A 20,982-nucleotide genomic window follows, 5' to 3' on the forward strand; every position below is an offset into this window, starting at 1 on the left:
TAGTGTTTCCCTTAGACAGTACAGTATGGGCGTACAGCTTATTGTGTGCCCAGAACATTCCCTCTCTGTATATTTGTATTTATACATATGGGTAGGGGGTGCCATAGTGTTTCCCTTAGACAGTACAGTATGAGGGTACAGCTTATTGTGTGCCCAGAACATTCCTTCTCTGTATATTTGTATTTATACATATGGGTAGGGGGTGCCATAGTGTTTCCCTTAGACAGTACAGTATGGGGGTACAGCTTATTGTGTGCCCAGAACATTCCCTCTCTGTATATTTGTATTTATACATATGGGTAGGGGGTGCCATAGTGTTTCCCTTAGACAGTACAGTATGGGGGTACAGCTTATTGTGTGCCCAGAACATTCCTTCTCTGTATATTTGTATTTATACATATGGGTAGGGGGTGCCATAGTGTCCCCCATATGAGTAACTAGGGTACCTACCTGAATATCTGACACATCAACATCATCATACAGATCGTCCTGCTGGTACCTGCCCCCCCGTGGGGCATCAATGTAAGTATTCGGCTCAGAGTATTTCCTCTGCATTAAGCTGTGAGGAAAAAAAACAGGAATGTTTCATTGTCTCACTCTGCAGTGTCTGTGTGGGTGCTGTGTGGGTGCTGTGTGGGTGCTGTGTAGGAGCTATGTAGGTGCTGTGTAGATGCTATATAGGGGCTTGCAGATTCTGCCTTGCCCAAAGAAGCCATTGTAACCTTCTCTCACAAAGTGAAACAAATGAAAGTAGCAATACCCCTCATTGAGCAGCAGGGGGCGCTGCTGTACTATGGAAGACATTGAGCCACTCAGAATATGTATTTGCTCTATTGCAGAGAGAGAAGCCAATTCCCAAAATTTCCAAAGTGCCAGAATTTCACCCTCCCCAGCTATTGGTGCCCTTTGTTTGAATGAAAGGGCCCCTGTGATTGGCTGCCTGCAGCTCTGCATTGTGTGTAACGGGACAAGAGGTGTAAAGTAAGAATTACAAGTAGGAATTCTTGGCGGCGCTGACGATGCAGGAAACCCGGTCGGCGTCCACGTAATCGTAGCTGAAATCTTCCGGGTCGGTTCTGGAACCGGACTCTAACAGGAGAAGCCCCAGCCAGTGGCCCATATCCTCCGATGATTTCGCCTGAGATATAAAGCAGCAGAATTTAAGCTCATTTGACCCAATGGCTTTAACTTCAGTGCTGCAGAACTACAGCTCCCAGCATGCTTAGCCAGAGTAGCAGCAGCCAGAGATACAGAATAAAGCCTTGGCACTTAGGGGGCATCACTCACAACTTACCCTTTGCCCCCTGTTTGTGCCTCCATGTTACATACCCACTTAGATTGTAAGCTCTTTGGGGCAGGGACGTCTCCCTAGAGATTTTCTGAATCTCTGTATATTGATTATTTACTATTACACATTCATTAGTCTGGCCAGTGGCCATTGGTTGGGCTTTGGTACCTCCAGGGTGGCTAGCTCCTCCCCATTTTGCAGGATGCGGAAGGAATACAGGTGGTCCTGGGTGGGCTGCGGGATGACGTCACAACCAATCAGAGACACCGGCTGAGCGGCGGCTTTGGTCTTGTTTCTGTCCTGGTAGAAATGCAGCTGCCCGTCCCTGACGCAACAGTAGCGGGATTTCCATTGGCTGTTAATCAGCACATTCAGGTAATCTGAAACATGATTGGCCAAAAGAATCAGTTCAGAGGGTGAAATCAGGAAGGGGTGGGAAGAAGCAAATGACCATGAGGGGCTTCCTGCCCAGCCCAGTTCCTACCCCAGCTGTCCCGGTGCCAGGGGGTACTTACTGGAGGTCTCCAGGGCCTTCTCCGGACTCTCCAAGGAAGTGGATTTCTTCCTCCCCAGGTTCATGAGGTTACTCAGCTTCAGACCCGACGAGACTTTCTTCTTGACTGCGCAGAAACACAATGAGACCCCACGGCTTAAGATTCCTTTTATCTTTTCTCATACTCACCATCCCACCATCTTCCCACTGGGATACACCCTCTGTGTAGTACCCCCAGCATTCCTGTGAGTGCCACCTACAGTACAGGGCCCTCCAGCTCCCCAACAAGTGTCCTCTACCATACAGTTCCCACCAGCTTCCTCTTGATCTCCATCCACCATTGAGGACCCATGGGGGTCCTAGTGTGTTTTACTTACAATGCATCTACTCTGCTGAACCCACCAGCTACTCACTGAGTTCCATCTACTCTACGGAACCCAACAGCTACCCACTGAGTTCCATCTACTCTACCGAACCCAACAGGTACCCACTGAGTTCCATCTACCCTACTGAACCCACCAGCTACCCACTGAGTTCCATCTACTCTACGGAACCCAACAGGTTAACCACTGAGTTCCATCTACCCTACTGAACCCACCAGCTACCCACGGAGTTCCATCTACTCTACGGAACCCAACAGGTTAACCACTGAGTTCCATCTACCCTACTGAACCCAACAGGTACCTGCTGAGTTCCATCTACTCTACTGAACCCACCAACTGCCCACTTAGTTCCATCTACTCTACCAAATCCACCAGCTACCCACTGAGTTCCATCTACTCTACCGAACCCACCAGCTACCCACTGAGTTCCATCTACTCTACCAAACCCACCAGCTACCCACTGAGTTCCATCTACTCTACCAAACCCACCAGCTACCCACTGAGTTCCATCTACTCTACCGAACCCATCAGCTACCCACTGAGTTCCATCTACTCTACCGAACCCACCAGCTACCCACTGAGTTCCATCTACTCTACCGAACCCACCAGCTGCCCACTGAGTTCCATCTACTCTACCAAACCCACCAGCTGCCCACTTAGTTCCATCTACTCTACCAAATCCACCAGCTACCCACTGAGTTCCATCTACTCTACCGAACCCACCAGCTACCCACTGAGTTCCATCTACTCTACCAAACCCACCAGCTACCCACTGAGTTCCATCTACTCTACCAAACCCACCAGCTGCCCACTTAGTTCCATCTACTCTACCAAACCCACCAGCTACCCACTGAGTTCCATCTACTCTACCGAACCCACCAGCTACCCACTGAGTTCCATCTACTCTACCGAACCCACCAGCTACCCACTGAGTTCCATCTACTCTACCGAACCCACCAGCTACCCACTGAGTTCCATCTACTCTACCAAACCCACCAGCTGCCCACTTAGTTCCATCTACTCTACCAAACCCACCAGCTACCCACTGAGTTCCATCTACTCTACCGAACCCACCAGCTACCCACTGAGTTCCATCTACTCTACCGAACCCATCAGCTACCCACTGAGTTCCATCTACTCTACTGAGCCCAAAAGCTGCCCACTGAGTTATATACCAACTATAGCTTTTTCCTTTTCCTTTTGGTACGTGTGTTGGTACGTGTGTTGGTACATGTGTTGGTACGTGTGTTGGTATGTGTGTTGGTACGTGTGTTGGTACGTGTGTTGGTACATGTGTTGGTACGTGTGTTGGTACGTGTGTTGGTACGTGTGTTGGTGCGTGTGTTGGTACATGTAGTTCAGCAGGTCAATGTGTGTGGTTGGGGGTAAGTTCCGCTATAAAGTCTCCCAGTTCCCTGTACAAATCCCCAGCGACACTTTGTCTCCTCACTGCTTTCTAGTTGCCCCCTTGGTGTGTGTATAAGAACTGAATGGGGCATTAGTGTTGCCTATTGGGTTTAACAGACCAATTAGAGAGCAGTGTGAGGCCATTACTGTGTTACCCACAATAACCCGGTGCTGGAGGGAAACATTCAGCTTTAGGAAATTAATTTGCCACTTCCTATGGCCTCGGGGCTAATTGGCTTCTGAGGATAAACTTGTAGGACAAAAGGCCTTTGTGCCCAGGCTGGGGGGGCTGGGGGGGCTGGGGGGGCTCAGGAACCATCTCGCTGGGGAGAAACAGTGAAAGGGAGGGAATGTTCCCCATCCTCTGTGCTTTATATACTGACCTGAACCCACTGCAGTTACAGCACAGAGTTTAAACTCATATACAGTATAACCCCCATGTACAGTATAACCCCCATGTACAGTATAACCCCCATGTACAGTATAACCCCCATGTACAGTATAACCCCCATGTACAGTATAAACCCCCATGTACAGTATAACCCCCATGTACAGTTTAACCCCACATGTTACAGTATAACCCCCATGTACAGTATACCCCCATGTACAGTATAACCCCATGTACAGATAACCCAGTACAGTATAACCCCATGTACAGGTATAAACACCCATGTACACCGTAATAACCCCCATGTAGCAGTATAACCCCATGTCAAGTATAACCCCCATGTACAGTATAACCCGCCATGTACAGTAAATAACCCATGTACAGTATAAACCCCCACTGTACAGTATAAACGCCATGTATCAGTATAACCCCAATAGTACATGTATAAAACCCCATGTCAACAGTATAACCCCCATGTACAGTATAACCCCATGTACAGTATAACCCCCATGGTAGCAGTATAACCCCATGTACAGTATAACCCCATGTACAGTATAACCCCCCATGTACAGTATAACAGTCATGTACAGTATAACCCCATGTACAGTATAACCCCCATGTACAGTATAAACCCCATGTACAGTATAACCCCCATGTACAGTATAACCCCCATGTACAGTATAACCCCCATGTACAGTATACCCCCATGTACAGTATAACCCCCATGTACAGTATACCCCCCATGTACAGTATAACCCCCCATGTACAGTATAACCCCCATGTACAGTATAACCCCCCATGTACAGTATAACCCCCCATGTACAGTATAACCCCCATGTACAGTATAACCCCCCATGTACAGTATAACCCCCATGTACAGTATAACCCCCCATGTACAGTATAACCCCCATGTACAGTATAACCCCCATGTACAGTATAACCCTTGTGTGTTTGTATTTATGTTAATGGAGTGTAGCTGCCATACTGTTTCCCTCAGACGGTGCAGTAGAAGTGATTGTGGCCACACAGACGTCGCTTATCAGCTCTGCACTATGGCAGCTCCCCTAGTTGCCCGGAGGAAGGTGGGTGCTTTAGTTGTCACATGACAGATGGAAATGAAATAGATATTTCTGAGCAGAGATGTGCAGTTCAACAGAATGTATAGACCTGTGTGACAGAGAATTTCCTGACCTTCTTTGACCTCGGGGGTCTCGGGGTGCCCATCGGTGCTGCTCCCACTTTCAGAGGCCGCAGAGTGTCTGTCTGTCCCCTCCACCTGGGGGGGAATAAAGAGGCTGTGAGACATGTGACGCGCGGGTGCTGCCATGTTACTGTTACTCGTGCCCGTCCCCCCATAGTTACTTCCCACTCGCAGTAACACCCCAAGTAATCTGAACCCAACTAAAATTGCTCCATCTGATTGGATACAAACACGTATATAAAAGTATTAACATTAATATAGCCCCTCCTCTGTCCCAGCATCCCCAATATTCCTGCCCAGTGTAATACACAGTGATCTCTGTATAACCAGCACCCCCCTTCCCCTGTGCTGACTGCGCTCTCAGCCAAAAAAAGTGCATTATAAAGAATGTATCCGTCAGTACCTTGCAATGAATCTGTCGCTGCCCATCCGTAGCAATTGGGGAGCTGTCACCCACGGGGTCTGTCTGGAGACCACTGATATCTTGTATTACCTGGGGAAAGAGGCACAAGTAATGTTGTAATATAATATACTGTAATATACTGGCACTGTGACAGAATGCTCTGTTATACAGATAGCTAGAATCTCAGCCATAAAAGCAAGGGTCGAAGGGAACTGCTGCCACTTGATTCACAGATCGCGGAGGATCAGATTAGTGATCTGTGCACACAGTGTAGACAGAGATCTCCTGTAAGATAGTAGCAAGGACTCCGGCTATGAATCTCAGAAGCCATAGAAAGCAGGTGGCAGGACTGACCATGGTCTATGGAGCGCACCAATATGGGGCAGGGAATCCAGAGATAGGTATCGTGTGCCACATGTCACAGAGAATTAAGCTTTGTGATATACAGATAGCGTAGACAAGATCTCAGCCTAAGCAGGGCAGGACTGTGCTTACAATGGGATAGCTAGGGATCTTGTGCGACCTCTGACCAAGAAGATGGTCATGTGTAATACAGCTCGCGTGAGAATATCGAGCCACTAAAGAGCAAGGGCAGTATCTGAGAGACATGCTTATAACAAGTCGGAGAGGGGGGATCAGATATGGAGAATCCTCCACTGTGATGAGAGAGCGGTGCTGTCTACTCCAGAAAATAGGATGGACAGTAGGGCACCAAGATGGAGACAGTATACATATACAGTGATGGGCCCAACTTATGCAACTATATAGAAGGCTGAGAGTTGCAGTTCAGCAGCCACTGGTCTAGAGATATCTCAGACTCCCACATAAAGAGTCAGGGCGGAACATGCTGAGCTCTCACTCAATATCGGGGCGGTTGCAAGGATAGACGATACGTGGTGAACCCACTGGTGACAGAATGCTCTGTTTATATACTACTAGTAGCTGAGAATCTCAGCCAAAGCAGGACTGAGTGTCTGTGCTGTGCATACAATGAGGGAACCATGATAGTATCTGTGCCACATGTGGAAACTGAATTGCGTCATGAGTCCTCATACAGAGGTAGCAATAGACCTCTCAGCGCGTATAGAATGTGCCACGGTGCAGGTACATAGAACTAAGCTTACATTGGGCGGTGACTCCTTAGAGGAGACATGAATGACCTCCCCAGTAGGTGTAAGTGCCTCCGCGCTAGAAATACGAGGAGCTCGTCCGCGCGACAATCTGCCTGGTAGCTGTCCCTCCAGTTCTGACTTGCCCCTCACCAATAGCCCTTGTGCTGGACCACAGGAACTCATTGGCGTCTCCCCTGTCCCATCTCCCGTGATCCCGTGGGGGCATGAATGGGAGTTGGAGGCAGAATTTTATTTTCTTTTCTTCTTTTCTCCTTGTAAATACTTATGTGCGGCGGCTACGAGGCATACACATCAGGCAATGACACCGGTGTTCACCACTCGCGCTCACAACTCAAATCCGCCAGCTGGGGCGAGACTGACAGGGAGGCTAGTAGAATTTCCCATCTGCTCAGCGCTCTCTTTTGTGCCCCTCGTTTATTCTTGATCGACCACGCGCCGACCAAGTTCCGCTTTGATTGGTCGCCTGGGAGTCTCCCGGCCGCTCATAAGCATTGTCCATCTTATATTCACCGTCTACTTCCCTATTTCATATTAAGGCGTCCTCGACGTGCCTCATCGTGGCCTTTGTGTTGTTATATAATCACTCCAATTGTATCGCCCTACTGCAAGTTTTATAGTTGGTTCACTTATTTTAACTATTTTTAAAAATACTTTATTTTAAATCGGACTTTTAAAATTTCGATACAAGGGAAGCGCGGCTGGGGCGGTGGTATGGACTGGACAGCGTTGCCCTTTTATAATTTCCCTCATCTGTTGGCCTCAACAAACTAGAACTGTTACTGGAGCCGGACTTGCGCTCGGTAGTTCGATTTTATTATAACCCCAGCATCCTTCTTCCGGCACGTCATTATGGTGTCATTTGCAGTTACTAAGTATACACATCAGGTCTGAAGAGGGGAAGCGTAATCTCCAATAACTATCACCTATTTGCTATGTTTGACTCTCATTTTCATTTGTGTGGCTTCACTCCGGTCTCGTTAGTTCAAGCGAATAAAGTGCTTATCCTATCCCTATTTAAAGTGAACCCTCGTCATCACATATAGGGGATAGGGTACTAAGCCCCGTGGGTCCTTATAATATATTTATTATAGTGAATAAAGTGAACCGCCCTAATTGTAAACATATTAGGGATATTATAAGCCCCCGAGGAGTTCCTTTATAATATATTATGTGTAAAAAAGTGCCCCCCCTATCCTAATTGTAATAGTCCCTATTATGTTACTAGGATATGGGGGCACGATATTAAAGCCCCGCCAAGGGTGGAGTTCCTTGATAATAGTATAGTGAATAATAGTGCCCCCTATTGTAACAGTAGTCCAGGGACTTATATCTGTATAAGGCTCCCCCCAGGACACTAGAGATTTCCTTATTAAATTTATTAGCTGCATATAATATATGGATCATAAGGAACCCCTCGGAGGGGTCAGTGCCTCCCTATATAATATCCCTTGTAACATATTATGTTTAACAATAGAGGGGACGTTGTATATAGCCCCCGTAGGTAGTGTTCTACTCACTTTATATTAATATTTTAATATTATTTAAGGAAACCCCTCCAGGGAGCTATTAATTATAATAGCAGGTTGTTTTTCAACCTTTTTTGGGCAAAGGCACACTTGTTCATTGAAAAAAATCTTCGAGGTCACCCTACCACTCACATTGGTATGAAACATTTTATAAAGGATTTTGAACTCTGTGGCCCCAGGCACAAGTGTCCTCTCAGTATGCCCCCCTTATATTTCGAAGACCATTGGTGCGTTCCCTCTCAGCAGCTAGTTCGCCCCCACCTCGAGTTACGACTTGGCTGCACAAGAGAGCAGTGCCACCTTAAGTGAGCATTGGTGCCCAGCAGCAGGCTCCCCGGCTAGTACATTGGTGCAAGCGGCAGTGGCGCACTCGTTGCATGGTGCCCTGCCGTGCGCGCGGCACCACCAGGCAACATATCATCGCTGCCGGCTAGCACCACTAGGCTCAGAGCGGTGGGTGCCGCGGAACAGTTGTGGTACCAATTGAAATGTACATAGAAAGAACGGGGGGCACAGCTCTTTTATATAGGCACCGTGTTAAATAAATGTTACTAGGTGCGCGGCCACTATTGTAACGGCACTTGCTTCTGAGGCACAAAGATATTATAAAGCCCACTCCGAGGGTTCCTTATAATAACTATGTGAATAACGTACCCCTATATGTAACATATAGGAATTATAAGCCCCCGAGGGGTTCCTTATAAATATAGTGTAATAAAGTGGCCCCCTATTGTAACATATAGGGATATTATAAGCCCCCGAGGGGTTCCGTTATTTAATTATAGTGATATAAAGTGCCCCCTATTGTAACATATAGGGATAATTATAAAGCCCCGAGGAGTCCTTATAACTTATATAGTAATAAAGGCCCCTATTGTAACATATAGGATTAATTATTAAGCCCCCGAGGGGTTCCTTATAATATATAGTGAATAAAGTGCCCCCTATTGTAACATATAGGGATATTATAAGCCCCCGAGGAGACAGTAGGGCATATAAATACAGTATATGGGGGAGATATTCTGCGTTGCACGGTTACTGCAGCCTGTGGGCCGGTTTCCTGGGGAAAGTTCCGAGCAGGAGGTTCCAATATAAACTCTGAGTTACTTGGACTCCATCCCTGGTTCCGAATGAGACAGATCTGCTTTACAGGGAGACACAGAGCTGCCGGAACTCTCATATTTAGCAAACACAGCAGTCACACACATCATCCCCAGCAGGAAAAGCTGTCTCCTGTCTCAGGGCAAAGCTCACATTACTTGTATAGTAACCAGTGGCCTGCTGAACTGCAACTCTCAGCCCCTCTAATAGTGCAAGTTGGGCATCACTGATAATGTATTACTGTCTCCATCTTGCCCTACTGTCTCCATCTTGCCCTACTGTCTCCATCTTCCTACTGTCTCTTATCTTGTCCTACTGTCTCCATCTTGTCCTACTGTCTCCATCTTGTCCTACTGTCTCCATCTTGCCCTACTGTCTCCATCTTGCCCTACTGTCTTCTCCATCTTGCCCTACTGTCTCCATCCTTGTCCTTTCCTTGTCTCCATCTTGCCCTACTGTCTCCATCTTGCCCTACTGTCTCCATCTTGTCCTACTGTCCTCCATCTTGCCCTACTGTCTCCATCTTGTCCTACCTGTCCCCATCTTGCCCTACTGTCTCCATCTTGCCCTACTGTCTCCATCTTGCCCTACTGTCTCCATCTTGCCCTCTGTCTCCATCTTGCCCTACTGTCCCCATCTTGCCCTACTGTCCCCATCTTGCCCTCCTGTCTCCATCTTGCCCTTACTGTCTCCATCTTGCCCTACTGTCCTCCTCTTGCCCCTACTGTCTCCATCTTGCCCTACTGTTCCATCTTGCCTACTGTCTCCATCTTGCCCTACTGTCTCCATCTTGCCTTCTGTCTCCATCTTGCCCTACTGTCTCCAATCTTGCCCTACTGTCTCATCTTGCCTACTGTCTCCATCTTGCCCTACTGTCTCCATCTTGCCCTACTGTCTCCATCTTGCCCCTACTGTCTCCATCTTGCCCTACTGTCTCATCTTGCCCTTACTGTCCCTCTTGCCCTACTGTCTCCATCTTGCCCTACTGTCTCATCTTGCCCTACTGTCTCCATCTTGCCTACTGTCTCCATCTTGCCCTACTGTCTCATCTTGCCCTACTGTCTCCATCTTGCCCCTACTGTCTCCATCCTTGCCCTACTGTCTCCATCTTGCCCTACTGTCCCATCTTGCCCTACTGCCTCCATTCTTGTTTAACTTGCCCTACTGTTCCATCTTGCCCTCTGTCTTCCATCTTGCCCTACTGTCTCCATCTTGGCCTACTGTCTCCATTTGCCCTACTGTCTCCACTTGTCCTACTGTCTCCATCTTGTCCTACTTGTTCCCATCTTGCCCTACTGTCTCCATCTTGTCCTACTGTCTCCATCTTGCCCTACTGTCTACATCTTGCCTTCTGTCCCATCTTGTCCTACTGTCTCCATCTTGCCCTTCTGTCTCCATCTTTGCCTTCTGTCTCATTCATCTTGCCCTACTGTCTCCATTTGCCTACTGTCTCCATCTGTCCTACTGTACTCCATCTTGTCCTACTGTTCTCCATCTTTGCCCTACTGTCTCCATCTTGTCCTACTGTGCTCCACTTGCCTACTGTCTCCAATCTTGCCCTACTGTCTCCCATTTGCCCCTACTGCTCCATCTTGTCCTACTGTCTCCATCTTGCCCTACTGTCTTCCATCTTGTCCTACTCCATCTTGCCCTACTGTCATCCACTTGTCTACTGTCTCCATCTTGCCCTTACTGTCTCCATCTTGCCCCTGTCATCCATCTTGCCCTACTGTCTCCATCTGCCCTACTGTCTCCTCTTGCCTTTCTGTTCTCCATCTTTGCCCTACTGTCTCCATCTGCCCTACTGCTCCATCTTGTCCTACTGGTCTTCCATCTTGCCCTACTGTCTCCATCTTTGCCTACTGTCTCCATCTTGCCCCCTACTGTCCCAACTGTCTCCATTTTGCCCTTCTGTCTCCATCTTGCCTCTGTCTCCATCTTGCCCTACTGTCTCCATTCTTGTCCTACTGTCTCCATCTTGCCCTTCACTAACTGTCTCCATCTTGCCCTTCTGTCTCCATCTTGCCCTGGACTGTCTCCATCTTGTCCTACAGTCTCCATCTGCCCTACAGTCTCCATCTTTTCCCTACTGCCTCCATCTTGTCTTACTGTTTCCATCTTGCCCTACTGTCTCCATCTTGCCCTACTGTCTCCATCTTGCCCTTCTGTTCTCCATCTTGCCCTACTGTCTCCATCTTGCCCTTCTGTCTCCATCTTGCCCTTCTGTCTCCATCTTGCCCTACTGTCTCCATCTTGCCCTTCTGTCTCCATCTTGCCCTTCTGTCTCCATCTTGCCCTTCTGTCTCCATCTTGCCCTACTGTCTCCATCTTGCCCTACTGTCTCCATCTTGCCCTTCTGTCTCCATCTTGCCCTTCTGTCTCCATCTTGCCCTTCTGTCTCCATCTTGCCCTACTGTCTCCATCTTGCCCTTCTGTCTCCATCTTGCCCTTCTGTCTCCATCTTGCCCTTCTGTCTCCATCTTGCCCTACTGTCTCCATCTTGCCCTTCTGTCTCCATCTTGCCCTTCTGTCTCCATCTTGCCCTTCTGTCTCCATCTTGCCCTACTGTCTCCATCTTGCCCTTCTGTCTCCATCTTGCCCTTCTGTCTCCATCTTGCCCTGTTACTGAGCTGGAGGCCCCCCCGCCCCCCCGCCGTACCTTCAGCCACTGCTCGGCCTGCTCCCGGCTCTGCATTCCCAGTACAATGACGTCGGCGCCGGTCGGGGTGATTTTCAGTTTGTGCTCCTTGCGCCTCACCTGCTTCTCCTTGTACAGAACCCCGCAGCCAATCAGACTCACGTCCAGCTGTGCATTGTGGTCCTTGGAGGTTTTATAGCACTGGGGGGGGGCAGGAGAATAAACAGTGATTGGTGCCTACATTACACCATAGAACTACAATTCCCAAAGCTCCCATAGTACAGAACTACAATTCCCAAAGCTCCCATAGTAAAGAACTACAACTCCCAAAGCTCCCATAGTAAAGAACTACAACTCCCAATAGCTCCCATAGTACAGAACTGCAACTCCCAATAGCTCCCATAGTACAGAACTACAACTCCCAATAGCTCCCATAGTACAGAACTACACCTCCCAATAGCTCCCATTGTACAGAACTACACCTCCCAATAGCTCCCATAGTACAGAACTACAACTCCCAATAGCTCCCATAGTACAGAACTACAACTCCCAATAGCTCTTATAGTACAGAACTACAACTCCCAATAGCTCCCATAGTACAGAACTACAACTCCCAATAGCTCCCATAGTACAGAACTACAACTCCCAATAGCTCCCATAGTACAGAACTACACCTCCCAATAGCTCCAATAGTACAGAACTACACCTCCCAATAGCTCCCATTGTACAGAACTACAACTCCCAATAGCTCCCATAGTACAGAACTACAACTCCCAATAGCTCCCATAGTACAGAACTACAACTCCCAATAGCTCCCATAGTACAGAACTACACCTCCCAATAGCTCCAATAGTACAGAACTACACCTCCCAATAGCTCCCATTGTACAGAACTACAACTCCCAATAGCTCCCATAGTACAGAACTACACCTCCCAATAGCTCCCATAGTACAGAACTACACCTCCCAATAGCTCCCATAGTACAGAACTGCAACTCCCAATAGCTCCCATAGTACAGAACTGCAACTCCCAATAGCTCCCATAGTACAGAACTACACCTCTCAATAGCTCCCATGGTACAGAACTACACCTACCAATAGCTCCAATAGTACAGAACTACACCTCTCAATAGCTTCCCATGGTACAGAACTACACCTCCCAATAGCTCCCATAGTACAGAACTGCAACTCCCAATAGCTCCCATAGTACAGAACTGCAACTCCCAATAGCTCCCATAGTACAGAACTACACCTCTCAATAGCTCCCATGGTACAGAACTACACCTACCAATAGCTCCAATAGTACAGAACTACACCTCTCAATAGCTCCCATAGTACAGAACTACACCTCCCAATAGCTCCCATAGTACAGAACTACAACTCCCAATAGCTCCATAGTACAGAACTACAACTCCCAATAGCTCCCATAGTACAGAACTACAACTCCCAAAGCTCCCATAGTACAGAACTACAATTCCCAAAGCTCCCATAGTACAGAACTACAACTCCCAATAGCTCCCATAGTACAGAACTGCAACTCCCAATAGCTCCCATAGTACAGAACTACAACTCCCAATAGCTCCCATAGTACAGAACTACACCTCCCAATAGCTCCCATAGTACAGAACTACACCTCCCAATAGCTCCCATAGTACAGAACTACAACTCCCAATAGCTCCCATAGTACAGAACTACAACTCCCAATAGCTCTTATAGTACAGAACTACAACTCCCAATAGCTCCCATAGTACAGAACTACAACTCCCAATAGCTCCCATAGTACAGAACTACACCTCCCAATAGCTCCCATAGTACAGAACTACACTTCCCAATAGCTCCCATAGTACAGAACTACAACTCCCAATAGCTCCCATAGTACAGAACTACACCTCCCAATAGCTCCCATAGTACAGAACTACAACTCCCAATAGCTCCCATAGTACAGAACTACAACTCCCAATAGCTCCCATAGTACAGAACTACAACTCCCAATAGCTCCCATAGTACAGAACTACACCTCCCAATAGCTCCCATAGTACAGAACTACACCTCCCAATAGCTCCCATAGTACAGAACTACACCTCCCAATAGCTCCAATAGTACAGAACTACACCTCCCAATAGCTCCCATTGTACAGAACTACAACTCCCAATAGCTCCCATAGTACAGAACTACACCTCCCAATAGCTCCCATAGTACAGAACTACACCTCCCAATAGCTCCCATAGTACAGAACTGCAACTCCCAATAGCTCCCATAGTACAGAACTGCAACTCCCAATAGCTCCCATAGTACAGAACTACACCTCTCAATAGCTCCCATGGTACAGAACTACACCTACCAATAGCTCCAATAGTACAGAACTACACCTCTCAATAGCTCCCATAGTACAGAACTACACCTCCCAATAGCTCCCATAGTACAGAACTACAACTCCCAATAGCTCCCATAGTACAGAACTACAACTCCCAATAGCTCCCATAGTACAGAACTACAACTCCCAATAGCTCCCATAGTACAGAACTACACCTCCCAATAGCTCCCATAGTACAGAACTACAACTCCCAATAGCCCCCACCATCTCAGCATGATGGGAGTTGTAGTTCTGAAACACAGGGGTGCCCCAGGTTGGACTAGGTATCGGCACTCACCAGCAGCCGCGAGTCCTTGACCACACAGAGCTGTTTGGCCCATTGGCCGAGCCATTTCTTCCGCCACAGGAAGGCGCAGATCAGCGAATCCTTCATCAGCTCGATGGAGGCCTCTGTGGATGGCCATTGGTGCTGCTGGGTGGGGCCCTTGCCCTTGTGGCCCTCGTCCTCATCGTAGGATTCATACGAGCTGCTCACTGCCTCCCCATCATCTGTAAGGGGCCAAACATAGTGATTATAGTGCAAGCAACATGGCAGCTCCCTCCTGTTTCTATATAAATACTCAATACACAGGGAATAATGGCAGGATACAAGTTTCTGTTTCATTATAAATATAAAGTTATACAGAGAGAAGTTTAACCCATTCATACCCAGCCCATTTCATGGGTCATACCATACCGGATGTGTGTGGGGGGGTGACCTTTCCAATTCTTTATTTATATTATTCTTTCCTTACCCTGAGGGTGGGAATCTGGGCCCACAGCGTGGAAAAGGCGGTTATCGACGGAATGCGAAAAGATAACGTCCCTCCCTGAATTCCTTCCCTGGTGGAAACACTGTCGGTTATAGGAGCCCCCCCCCCAGGCTTCACAATGAGATGATTCAGGGCTCAGTATCGGGGGGCCACAGCTGGCTGGGAAAGAAGCTTATTCTGCTACATTGTTTCATGAGTCAGAACTAGCAGTGCGGGGAATATAAACAGCCAGACTCTGATTTCATTAACAAATAACATTAAACCCAGTGGGAATGAGGATATTAAAAAAAATAAAGTGTTTGTGGGTAAAGTTCCCCTTTAATCGCCTGCTGAGTTTAGCACAGAGCTTGGAAATTATAGGCCTCGCGCGCTTCCTGCTCGCTTCATGGCCACCGCCGGCCTGTGGTCACAGTCGCATCTATTTATACAGCAGTGTATTTCTGGGGGGGTATTTAGTGCAAATCTGTGGGAACGGCCATAGCGATTGCTCCTGTCCTTCTGAAAATTGTTTTGTTTTACAGAGCAAATGTCCCACCGTGTCCTGTTACCCCCCCCAGAACCTGAACAGGTGCCCGATATGAGCGGCCAATCAGGTGGTGGGGGGGGCAGTAGCCCCAGAAATGTCTCGGCCTGACCCCCTTTCTATACAGCGCCCCCTTGGGACAAGTGAGTAAAACTGATTTGTTACCATTAAAGGAAGCGTTGTACGGCTCTGCCTCCTCATAGTAACCCTCTGGGGAGTCGCACTTACAGCCCGGCAACTTGTCTGTTATCTGCAAATAGAACAAACGGAGAATGTCAGTCTGGCACATTATGGGTTAATGCATCATTTCATTATTTATTATATATATAGTGAATGGGGCAGTACCGCAGTGAATGGGTCAGTACCGCAGGGAATGGGTCAGTACCGCAGCGAATGGGGCAGTACCGCAGAGAATGGGGCAGTACCGCAGTGAATGGGGCAGTACCGCAGGGAATGGGTCAGTACCGCAGCGAATGGGGCAGTACCGCAGAGAATGGGGCAGTACCGCAGAGAATGGGGCAGTACCGCAGCGAATGGGGCAGTACCGCAGTGAATGGGGCAGTACCGCAGAGAATGGGGCAGTACCGCAGGGAATGGGTCAGTACCGCAGCGAATGGGGCAGTACCGCAGAGAATGGGGCAGTACCGCAGAGAATGGGGCAGTACCGCAGGGAATGGGTCAGTACCGCAGCGAATGGGGCAGTACCGCAGAGAATGGGGCAGTACCGCAGAGAATGGGGCAGTACCGCAGCGAATGGGGCAGTACCGCAGAGAATGGGGCAGTACCGCAGTGAATGGGGCAGTACCGCAGGGAATGGGTCAGTACCGCAGCGAATGGGGCAGTACCGCAGCGAATGGGTCAATACCGCAGCGAATGGGTCAGTACCGCAGCGAATGGGTCAGTACCGCAGCGAATGGGTCAGTACCGCAGGGAATGGGTCAGTACCGCAGTGAATGGGGCAGTACCGCAGCGAATGGGGCAGTACCGCAGCGAATGGGTCAGTACGGCAGCGAATGGGTCAGTACCGCAGCGAATGGGTCAGTACCGCAGAGAATGGGGCAGTACCGCAGCGAATGGGGCAGTACCGCAGCGAATGGGGCAGTACCGCAGAGAATGGGGCAGTACCGCAGTGAATGGGGCAGTACCGCAGAGAATGGGGCAGTACCGCAGTGAATGGGGCAGTACCGCAGAGAATGGGGCAGTACCGCAGCGAATGGGGCAGTACCGCAGCGAATGGGGCAGTACCGCAGCGAATGGGGCAGTACCGCAGCGAATGGGGCAGTACCGCAGAGAATGGGGCAGTACCGCAGCGAATGGGGCAGTACCGCAGCGAATGGGGCAGTACCGCAGCGAATGGGGCAGTACCGCAGCGAATGGGGCAGTACCGCAGAGAATGGGGGCAGTACCGCAGTGAATGGGGCAGTACCGCAGGGAATGGGGCAGTACCGCAGCGAATGGGGCAGTACCGCAGCGAATGGGTCAGTACCGCAGCGAATGGGTCAGTACCGCAGCGAATGGGGCAGTACCGCAGCGAATGGGGCAGTACCGCAGCGAATGGGGCAGTACCCGCAGCGAATGGGGCAGTACCACAGCGAATGGGGCAGTACCGCAGTGAATGGGTCAGTACCGCAGTGAATTGGGCAGCGCAGTGAATGGGTCAGTACCGCAGTGAATGGGGCAGTACCGCAGTGAATGGGGCAGTACCGCAGTGAATGGGGCAGCGCAGTGAATGGGTCAGTACCGCAGTGAATGGGGCAGTACCGCAGTGAATGGGGCAGTACCGCAGTGAATGGGGCAGTACCGCAGTGAATGGGTCAGTACCGCAGTGAATTGGGCAGCGCAGTGAATGGGTCAGTACCGCAGTGAATGGGGCAGTACCGCAGTGAATGGGTCAGTACCGCAGCGAATGGGGCAGTACCGCAGTGAATGGGTCAGTACCGCAGTGAATTGGGCAGCGCAGTGAATGGGGCAGTACCGCAGTGAATGGGGCAGTACCGCAGTGAATGGGGCAGTACTGCAGTGAATTGGGCAGCGCAGTGGATAAATCAAGGCCAACTCAGACCCCATAACAAGAGGAGGGTCGGGGAAGGGGGGATTGAAGCCCCTCCAAGCTCTGGGATTTCCCTGCTCTGATCCTGCTGTTCCTGCTGAACTCTCCCCCAGATTCCGAGGGAAGGGGGCGGGGCCGAAAGGGAAAGTTGCTTCCTGAATGTTTAATGCTGAGGATTTGCCAAGGAAAAGCGGAAATCAGAATGTTTTATTCCACTGATAACAAGTGACATGTGACACCGGGCGCCCATATAGCAACGCTGCTCTCCTCCTGTGCAACTACAACTCTCAGCAACGTCTGACTGCAATACTGCTTGTAGGATCCATGAGTAACACTGTTGCCATGCAAATCTGACCATAGCAACCAAGCTGAAGTACAGGAGGTGGAAGGGACCTGTCAAAGTTTCTTGCTCCCCACTGCCAGTGTCTGCCAGCTACACTCCCCTCCAGTTGTGCCCATCCACCCAGTTGCGCCCCCTGGTGGATGGTAGCGCCACAGGGGAGCTATGGGAAATAATGGCTGTGGCAAGTCAGTGATGAAACAATGGAGACTGGTGCAAGTCTGAAAGTGAAGCACCTACAGGAGCAATGTGGGAACACAGGGCCATAAGCGCCTGTAAATGTGTCTGTTAGTGAGGGATAGTTGCCCTTTAGATATAGGAAAAAGGGAATATTGCGATGGAAATAAAGGGGCCGATTGTATTTCTGGGGCCAAGCAGATCTGTGTGGGAATGGGATCCCGTTCCAATCTGGGTGTGTGAGTTCTTATTGTCTGGATTTGGATCTGACCCCGGGGGCCTCTCCGGCCCGTTACTCTGTTTTCCCACCGTGACTCAGCCGCCCAACAATGCTCCATACAGAGTCGCAGGAAGAGGGGGGGTTTGGCCTTTACTATTAAATCCCAGGATAAAGCCGCTCGGTGACGGACAGAAACCCCCCAAATCTCCTCTAATCAGAACCAGGACTGGGGTAATCCCGGCCCGAGGGAACCCAAGCATTTCCACCTATCTGTATAATGGGCCCCAAGCCAATGTAATCCAGAGATTGGGGGCTTTTTATCCTTACAAATGGTGCCTGGGGCTTTCTGGCTCCACACCCCTCTGGGAAACATTAGTGTTACGGGGGGGGGGCATAGGCCAGTGCCCCCCCCCAGTGTGTTTCCTCCACCCCCCTATAGGGTGGCACTAAAGGAATGCATATCAGGCTTAGAATGACATTTTATCAGGCAAGAAAGTGTTTTGGGGGTTAGTTCCCCTTTAATGTGATCCTCAGCAGATATGCAGAATCCCTGCCATAAAGCAAGACAGGTTTGCTGTGTGTGGACAGAAAGGAAGTAGAATGAGTGCCAGGAAATACAGTCCCCCGAGCAAGTCAGGAACCAGTGGGGTCATGGTGTGCAGGGATTGGTGGGGAGAGGGAATGGGGCGGGACAAGGAAGCCCTGGGGCACATGACAAGGGTGTGGGTGAGAATGAGGGTCATTTATGGGTATAGATCTGGGGGGGGGGGGGTTAAAAAAGACCCCCCCCCCTCTACTTGCCCACCCAGGCAGTGGTTGCGGGGTAAGTGCCACATTCATTCTAATGTGATTGTTCCCGGATTGGGCGATATTTAAGATTTTGTATAAATAAATTAACTTGCCCTTTAACCCCATATATTTGGCAGTGGGAGTGGTCTCTTGCTGGGGGGGGGCCGGGCTAAACCCTGGCTTGGCATTGGCAGGGGAACCACAACTACTCATGTAACCACAAATAAACCATTTAACCCCAACAATTAGCCCCTGGCACCGACCCATTCACAGGGTTCCCTTGTGGTTCTGTCCGGCTCTTGTGGTTCTGGTAGCTCTATGGGGTGGGTTATACATCCCAGGCATTAAAGGGGAAGCAAACTCACAAGGGAAGGGCCATTGCAGAGCTGCCATGCTGCTTTTCTCTCCATAGTGAACTCATGTGAAACACTGCCCCCCGGTGGGCAAATAACTGTGACTCGGTTATAGAAGAAGAAAGAAAATCAGGCAGGTAAGGGGTAACCCGGGGGGGGGGGGGGGGGGGTAACACTTAGCCAATCAGAGAAGAAGGAGCCCTGAGAATGTAGGAAAGGTGGGGGCCAAGTCTGAGGGGGAGACATAATTGTGTCAATATGGGAACCTGTGGCCCTTCTGCTGTTGTTTAACTACAACTCCCTGTCCTGTGCATTTATCTATGTTTTGCCCCCCTCCCCTCTAGTATTATATATATATATATCTCAATACATTTAATAATCTGGGAACCCTAAAGTCAAACTGCTGCTTGGTTGCTAAGGCAACTAAGCATAGCAACCAGTGGGCAATTCAGATTAAGAAGTGAAGAGGCAGAACCCAAACATGAAGGAATTAAAATACAATTAACGTTACTTTTATATAAAGGCACTTAAGGGGTGTGGCCAGGGCATAACTGGGTGTGGTCTGGGTGTGGCCTCAGTGTAATTTAAGAGTGGGGCAAACTTTGGGCAAGTTAGACTGGGCAGATTGGCAAGGCTGGTAACTGGGTATAAGCACAGGCTGAGAAACAGCCCCTCCGCTCTAGTACAACTACAGTTCCCAGCATCCTCAGCCAGCTGCAGGATGGATCATAACCAATGGATAGTGAGCCCCCAGGCCCAGCTGACAGCGAGGAGTCCCACATGCAGCAATGGGTTAATGGCAACAGGAAGTGCTGCCCCCCATGCATTCCTCTATTAGTTCCAAGCAGAAATAAAATCTGCTTTTCCCACGCTCACTGGGCCCCTCTGCCTCCGAGCCCCCGAGCCCCTTCTCCCAGAGAGAGGGCGTGGCCAAAAGCAGTCACATGTCATGTGTGTTACCCCCAAATTTACTAATAGAGGGGCTTTAAGCTCAGTGTTTCCCATTGGGACCAAAACTGCAATATTTGGGCACAAATTTCCCTGTTTGCCTTCAAAATGCCATGTGCCATTAGCCTTAATGCTTCATTCAGTTGCTATGCAATCGCAATCCCTTAGCTACAGCACAGATGGGATGGTAGCGCTGTTATATTGCGTTCCTATGGGAAACAGTAAAAGTGGTGGCAAGTGGAACTGCAGTGAGTCATCTATAAACCCATCTTTCCAACTCACCAGAAATCCTCATCTCATCTATTAGGTACCTACCTAGTGCTACCTACCCCTATTTCTGTAGGGAAATGAGAGCAGGGCAGGCAGTAACCCTTCCAACACTTTCCCCTGTCTCTGCCCCTATATATTAGGTACCTACCTAGTGCTACCTACCCCTATTTCTGTAGGGAAATGAGAGCAGGGTAGGCAGTAACCCTTCCAACACTTTCCCCTGTCT

At 49.4% G+C, this 20,982-nt stretch overlaps 1 protein-coding gene across 2 annotated transcripts in view; it reads right to left on the reverse strand.

The window, feature by feature from the left end:
- afap1l2 (actin filament associated protein 1 like 2) overlaps positions 1-20,982 on the reverse strand; it is a 55,830-nt gene that overhangs the window by 5,204 nt on the left and 29,644 nt on the right. For both annotated transcript variants that reach the window (XR_004223538.1, XM_031905556.1), the window contains exons 5-13: positions 15,775-15,859; positions 14,612-14,823; positions 11,983-12,162; positions 5,564-5,653; positions 5,151-5,235; positions 1,804-1,908; positions 1,457-1,668; positions 993-1,138; positions 451-559 (exon numbers count right to left, since the gene is read on the reverse strand). Coding sequence is in view for 1 of the 2 variants with exons in the window: in XM_031905556.1 (XP_031761416.1) it covers positions 451-559; positions 993-1,138; positions 1,457-1,668; positions 1,804-1,908; positions 5,151-5,235; positions 5,564-5,653; positions 11,983-12,162; positions 14,612-14,823; positions 15,775-15,859 (1,224 nt within the window). In the remaining variant the exon portion in view is untranslated. The remainder of the gene's footprint in view (positions 1-450; positions 560-992; positions 1,139-1,456; positions 1,669-1,803; positions 1,909-5,150; positions 5,236-5,563; positions 5,654-11,982; positions 12,163-14,611; positions 14,824-15,774; positions 15,860-20,982) is intronic.

The sequence above is a fragment of the Xenopus tropicalis genome, chromosome 7 (genome assembly GCF_000004195.4).
Source record: "Xenopus tropicalis strain Nigerian chromosome 7, UCB_Xtro_10.0, whole genome shotgun sequence".
NCBI lineage: Eukaryota > Metazoa > Chordata > Amphibia > Anura > Pipidae > Xenopus > Xenopus tropicalis.